Source organism: Saccopteryx leptura, chromosome 9 (genome assembly GCF_036850995.1).
Source record: "Saccopteryx leptura isolate mSacLep1 chromosome 9, mSacLep1_pri_phased_curated, whole genome shotgun sequence".
Lineage (NCBI taxonomy): Eukaryota > Metazoa > Chordata > Mammalia > Chiroptera > Emballonuridae > Saccopteryx > Saccopteryx leptura.
Window position 1 is genome coordinate 45,400,048 of NC_089511.1, and position 7,335 is coordinate 45,407,382.

Below are 7,335 nucleotides of genomic sequence, written 5' to 3' on the forward strand. Positions count from 1 at the left end.
AAAAAAAGACAAAAAAGTTATCTTTTTATATATATAGATACACTCTTAGTAAGATTTAGTAAATTCAGCAGGTCCTGGCACAAATGTGTTAAGTTTTTTGATTCTCGTGTTTATGAGAAACATGAGCCTGATGTGTCCTAGAGATTTCTTCAATGTTTGGGCATATATTTGAAAGACAAACTCTCATGTCCTTGTCAATACATTGAAGAATTCCTCTCTTTTTACTCTTAATTGTGTTGAGACTAGAAAATCATAAATCATATAAATAAGATGTTGAAAATTGTAGTAAAATGTACAAAGCTGTTTTTAGATATTGCCACATATTCTTCTTTTATAGAAATCCAAAAAGGTTCAAGAGATAATTCCTTACGTTTAATCATCAATCCACGATCAGTGGATATAGCTGCCAGTTCTTCTTCTTCTGTTTATGTTAAACCAAAATCACTGGAAGCTTCCATGAATGAGTTTCTAATCTAATCGTATTGTTAAGTGTTAAGTGATAGAAAATGCTGTATATTAAATTCTGTCCATAAGCCTTCAAGATCTATTTTATTTACACTTAACTTTTGCTCACTTCCAGAATCATATTCTTCAATATCATGCTTCTTTTTGATAAATCTATCCATTTTATTTGGGTGTATTTATCTAAAAATAATATAATGTGTTAATAATAAATATAATAATGATGTGTTAACAAAAAGAGTGGTATTTCCATAATGAAATGGTATAACAGAGTAACTACATTTATTTTTATATCTGGGCACATGCTGCGAACCAACGCAGCTAGTAATTCTAGTTCCCAAGTGGTAACAGTGAGGAATTAAGAAAATATGTGGAATTAAGAAAATACAGGATAGGGAGGGCCCTGTAACTGTTGCTGGCAAGAACAAAGCACGCCCCAAAACCGCATCTTGCTTTATTTATAGGGCAAAGTGAGGCCTTTAGCAAATCTTAACTTTATGCCAAACAAAGGATAGAAGAAACTTGCCTCCAGTCTTTCCAGGGAACAGGGGGATAGTGTAAACAATCCAGCACCACAGCTTAACAGCCTTTTGCAACCTAATCAGGCAAATGAGGTGGGGGATTGGGCAGACTGTCAGCTTACAGCCAATTCCCCACACCTCTGTCCCCCAAAAATCTAAACTCCAAAAACCCTGTTGGTTTTTTGGCCCCCAACAGGCACATATTTCTCTGGAATACAATGGGGCGCACACTTTGAGAACCACTGTAGGGCAATGCATTCCCTAGAAACGTCCCTGCTTCCAGGAGACACGTTCTGGTTTCTGGAAAAATACCTGCGCCTCCGGCACCCAGCACAGGCCCTCAAGGTCCGTCCAGCGGCGGCAGAGGCCCCTGAGCGTCAGCACCCACTGGCTGCAGCCCCGCCTCGACGGAAGGGCAACACAGAGCTGCACGCGCAGCCACACGCCTGCAGAACCACGGATCCCCGAGGAAAGCTCGCTCAAGGCATCAGACACAGGGCCCCGGGTGCGCCACCAGCCTCAGGTCCCACGTGAGCAGACGCAGGAGGTTGAAGATAACACCTGCTTCGTGGCACCCAGACGAGTGCTGGTACCCGGGAAGGAGACGGAGCAGGGCTGAGACAGGAATTTCCTCACGAGGAACCCCTCTCCATCCGTCAGCTAAAGATCGGTGACTCCCTGCCTGGCTCCACCTCCCCTCTCCCCCCTGTCCCCGTCCCCGTCCCATGGTGTCTACCCACTCACCGCCCGCTCCACTCACAGGTCTTCGTGTTTGGGGACGCCTCCTGCGTGGCCGGAGGGACTTCCTCCAGGAGCCTGGACACACCAGCTGGAGCTGGAGGGGGGTCAGGAGGTAAATGATAAAGGCGAAGGATCGAGTCTCCCACCAATTCTGGCCGCCAGTCTTCCAGTCGAGACCAAAGCTTGGATCTGGGGACGCCGAGAGGACATGAATTCTTTCTAGACGGTTTTGGGGCTCAGTGTGACAGATCACGAATTCGATGGCCTAGCTGAGCCCGTGAACGCTGACAAGCATTAGCCGAATCTGCCTCGGAGGATGGACGCCCTTTGGTGACCGCCGTGAAGGCAGTTTCTGTGCTTACGATGTGATGTTGGTGACCAGGGACGTCTCGTGGTCAGAATTCTGGACCCTGAGATGCGGGTGCACCTGCTGCAAGCTGGGATGCCAGGGCCCTTCGCGACAGAGAGCAGCGTCCCCGACCCTGGCAGGCCCGGAGTCCCCGGGACTGGACGTCTGGGCATCACTCACGTAGTGGTCCCTCAGCGCCTTGACCGCCGCCAGCGCCCTGGGGTCCAGCGAGCGGTAGTGCGAGAGGAGGCAGCGCCTGGGTTCAGCCCCGCCGGGGTCCGCCATCGCGCTCACCGTCACCAAGACCCACAGACCCACCGCAACCGTGATTGTGCCACTTGGCCTCGTCTCTGCTCCTGCAGGAAGCGAGGGACGCCATGGAGGCCGAGGAAAATGCCTCGAGTTCAGTCCCTGCCTCTGGTTAGATTGGCAGAAGGACCGATCTCAGCACTGGCTCTGAGCACCCGCAGCGGGAGAGACGTGGTGGGCCCTGACATCGGCTTACCCTCAGCCCCTCTCCCCTCGCTTCTCGGCGGCAACGGGCCATCCGTGCCTCGTGCTGGAGCGGGGCCTGCCTTCCACTGTCCCTGTGAGGTGTCCAGACTGGTGTCCACCTTTGACAGCGGTGGTTGCACCCTCCATGGCGGCTTTTATGTGCCCGGCTGAGAAGTGGTGAGCCTCCAGGCTTCCCGCTCAGGTTGTTTTCCAAACATCAGAGCTGGCCGCTGGCCTAGGGGCAAGGACTTTACCCGCCTGCCCCAGGGTGCTGGCCATGGTTCTGCCCCAACTTTCTGTCACCAGTTCTGGTCTCTGATCCTCTGTATCCTCTTTTTTCATCATGCTCCTTGTTCTTTCCTCTGTTCTAATACACTAACAAACTCTTTAGTGCTTACTGTGTAGCGGGCACTGTTCTAAGTAATTGATACATACATCTCATGTAATTCTCAAAGAAGGACACTATGAGGATGTCCTATGCTTAATTCTATTTTATAGATAGGAAAACTAGGGCATGATAAGGTAAAGGAATTTTCCAAAATTCTGTTAGTGTCAGAGGGAGAATTTGAACCTACACACTATCTGGGTTCAAAGCTTGTTCTCTCTACTGTGTTTGTCCCAAAATACCTGATTCATATGTCAGTCTTCATTTCATTTCATTTCATTTCATTTCATTTCTCATCTTCCCTAAGTATATGCCTCCTGTTTTGTATTGTCCCTTGTATGTCTTTCTGTCTCTGCCTTTGTCTAGCTCTGGGGTCTCTCTCTCTCTCTCTCTCTCTCTCTGTCTTAATCAACCTCCTGTTTTAGTTTGGTTTTTTAAAAAATCTATTTTCTTTTCTAATAAAATTAGCAAAGTAGGTTCATGATTAAAGCTTTAAAAATACAGAAATACATAAAGGAGGAAAAAAATTTCGCCCACATCTCTCCCTTCACTCATATCTGGAACAATATTTCCAATGTGTAGAAATTTTACATATATTTATTTATGTCAAATAACACATGCATTATAAAGATTCAGTTTGTACAAAAACATATAACTGGAAGAACTAAAGTAAGTCTTTAATACTACTTCCTGGAGGATTCTTTTTAACAATTAGTAGCTATTACTCCTCTTTTTTTTTTTCCTTCTTATGGGCAATTTTTCTCAAAATAGAACCAGAATTTGGTAGCCTTCTTTTTATGTCAAGGAAACAGACAAGCTGTGGTGGCCCTGGAGGAGGAAGCCTGGGGAATAATTACTCTGACCTCTCAGAGAATAAAGAGTCTCCTTTTCCTCTCCCCCCTACTACTAGGCTCCCAATTGGCTGCACCTAGTGGAGGCCAAGCACCAGCCACCTGAGCAGGGTGGACGAGTGGGAAGAGGTGGGGCAGTGGAAGATATCCCACATATACTGCTATGAATGCCCTAATTTTTCATGACCATTTAATAACCAATCTCCCCTAGGTGAGCATTGAAGCTACATTTAGTATTTTGTTAAAAGCATTGTTGTTAAGGTGAGGAAAGAGGGAGGGAACAATTTTTTCATAATCTTAAGAGTGTCTTTCATAAAGAGTTAGAGCTTCGAATCCAAGAAGCAAACCAAACACTGAGTTATCTCAACCCAAACAGACCTACTCCAAGGCACATTGTAATGAAATTATCACAAATCTATGACAAAGAAAGAATCCTCGGAGATGACGTCAGAGTAATGGCGGGGTAGGAAGCGATACCGATAAATCTCCCCCAAAACTCAACAAGATCTTCAACCAGAAACAGAAAAACCTATACTTGGAGCTTCCAGATGCTTTGCAATACACCCAAAGGTATGATTGAGTGAAAAATTGGCTAAATATATAACCAAACCCCGAAGGAAATAGGGAGTAAGAAATGCTCCGCCTTCCTCACTAACCTAAACAGGGCGGCTTTCTCTGGTAACTGTGAATATAGAAACTGAGGCGGGCAAAGGGGGTGAATACATCCAGGCCGCGAAACAAACGGCCGAACCAGGCTGTGGCACGGAGATCCAAGCCGAGGAAAATCTGATCCTGTGGCAACCCGGGCAATACAAGCTAACACTCGCGCCAAACCCAAACAAAGAAAGACAAGCGGCGCGGACATTTTACCCGGTCTCCTGGCTGGTGCGCAGTTAGTGGGCGAGAGATTTCTTCCTAGGCCCCGGGAGTCAGTGCCCGTGTTGCCTCACGGAGAGGCAGGGTCAGAGGCCTTTCTGTGGGCCGAGGGCAGAGTCTCTGGGCAGCCCCAGCGCCCTGGGAAAGCCACGCACGGGAGGGAGTGAGAACTAATTCCAATGGTGGAGATTTTCCTTGCCGGAGAGTGTTTCACTCAGAGGGAAAGCGGCCGGCCTCATATCCTGGTTTGCGCGCGCAGATAAGGAGTGAGCGATTCCTCCGATTCCTCCGAGTGCCTCGGCAGTGCGCGCCCGTGTTATCGCACAGAGGAGCAGAGTCAGGGGCCTTTGTGTGGGCCAAAGCGGAATCTCGGGCCGCCCCAGCGCCTTGCAAAAGCCGCGCACGGGGACGGAGCGAGACTCAATTCCAACGCTGCAACTTTTCCCTGCGGTTGGGGGTTTCACTCAGAGCGTGAGACTGCTGGCCGGATATCCTGGTCTGCGCGCGCAGCCAGTGAGTGAGAGTTTCCTCCAAGCACCCCGGAAGTGGGCACCCGCTTGTGTTACCGGACAGAGTGGCAGAGCCAGAGGTCTTTGAATGGCCGGAAAGCCCGCCTGATTATGCTAGCAGCTCTGACTGACTGAGCCTTACCCAGAGCCCTGTGCTGAGTGGAAATAGAGTGGGGAGTTGCCAGCTCTTTGAGCCTCTTACTATCCAGGCAGAGGCAGCAGCAACCCATAGCTGGATTATCAGGCTACTAATTGAGGAAGGAAAGACTAGGAGAAAGGCTCTAGGAACACGGACTCTCTCACTGTCGGAGCCTATAAATGCTAATAGCCTAGACTGCCAACGAGACTAAAGCACAATACATGACATTGCCATAGAGACTTATCAACTGCAAACCTCCACCTGAGCGTGGCAAAGGGGCAAAACCCGGGGTACAGAGACATCGACCAGGAAGAGGGAGAGAAAAGAAAAAGCAAGAAGATAACCTCTCAAAATCAAGAATAATCTGCAGACTTTATAACCTATCCCATTTTATTATATTTGTTCGTTTGTTTCTCTTATCTTCATTCTTGATACTTTTTTTTTTCCTCCTCCAATTTGGCCGATTAACTCTCTACCGGTCTTACTCTCTCCTCTCCTTGAACTACACTACCCATAAGTGTTACATCTCCCATTATCTTTTCTCTTCTCTTCCTTTCTCTCTATGAGGGTTGCACTCCAAAACCCTTAACTCTCTCTCTCTCTCTCCTTTCTTTTTTCTTCTTTTAGTGGTTTCCTCTTTTTTTTTCTCTCTCTCTCTTTCTTTTCTCCCTCTATATTAGTTTCTTCCTTTCTCCTTTACATCTCCTCTCACTCAAACCTCAATAACAAACAAATTATCTTATCTGGGACTCAAACTTATGTTTGTGGCATTCTGGGGGGTTTTTACTTCACCTTTTTAACTTACTAGCAGTGCTCCCATCCCTGGCTCTCCATATTATCTAGTTCTTGTTCCACTAAATACAATAGTAATTTTTTAATTTGTCCCCCCATTTTTCCGTTTTCCTCTTAATCCTCTCATCATAACTCTTAGACAACCAACACCTAAAAGCAAATCATTTTATTCTTGACCCAAATTTTTTCCTTATTTGCTTTTTGTGGGTCCATACGCTCTTTTTTTTTTTTCTTTCTTCTTTTTTCTTTTTTTTTTTTTTTGTTTGCCCCTTTATTACTTTTCCCCAATTCAGGCCCTCCATCACAGGCATTGTTTGTTATAATTCACAGTCCACCACAAGATTTTATCAAGAAAGAGGGAAGAGGAGAGGAGAGGAAAAAAGGAGGGGGGGAATAATTTCCTTTTTTTTTTTTTTTTTTAATTTTTATTTTATTTTTCTTTATTTCATTATTAATTTTTTTAAAAAAAAAACAACTTTTTTCGATTTTTTTTTATTATTTTTTTAAACTTTTTATTCTTTATTAAATCTCATTAATACTATCAACAAAACCACCCTCAGATGCCATTAAGGAAGAGAAAATCGAATATCATGGATACAAAAGAAAGAGAGGTAACACAGCTAGATGAGGAAAAATCTATGGAGAAAAAATTTAATATATTGGAAACCTTGGAACTAAATGACAGAGAATTCAAGATAGAAATCCTAAAAATCCTCCGAGATATACAAGAAAACACAGAAAGGCAATTTAGGGAGCTCAGAAAACAACTCAATGAACACAAAGAATATATGTCCAAGGAAATTGAAACTATAAAAACAAATCAAACAGAGATGAAAAACTCAATTCACGAGCTGAAAAACGAAGTAACAAGCTTAGCTAATAGAACAGGTCAGATAGAAGAGAGGATTAGTGAAATAGAAGACAAGCAACTTGAGGCACAACAGAGAGAAGAAGAAAGAGACTCAAAAATTAAAAAAAATGAGATAGCCCTACAAGAATTATCTGACTCCATCAAAAAGAATAACATAAGAATAATAGGTATATCAGAGGGAGAAGAGAGAGAAAATGGAATGGAGAACATACTCAAACAAATAATAGATGAGAACTTCCCAAGCCTGTGGAAAGAACTAAAGCCTCAAGTTCAAGAAGCAAACAGAACTCCAAGTTTTCTTAACCCCAACAAACCTACTCCAAGGCATATCATAATGAAATTGA

General features: G+C 44.9%; 1 protein-coding gene across 1 annotated transcript; it reads right to left on the reverse strand.

Annotated features, from left to right (window-relative positions):
- Positions 1-1,470: 1,470 nt before the first annotated feature.
- On the reverse strand, positions 1,471-2,358 carry LOC136381056 (interferon lambda-4-like). Its single transcript, XM_066349392.1, has 3 exons — positions 2,087-2,358; positions 1,744-1,913; positions 1,471-1,598 (listed from the first exon to the last, which is right to left on the reverse strand). The coding sequence occupies exons 1-3, from the start codon at positions 2,356-2,358 to the stop codon at positions 1,471-1,473; spliced, it is 570 nt and encodes a 189-aa protein (XP_066205489.1).
- Positions 2,359-7,335: the final 4,977 nt, after the last annotated feature.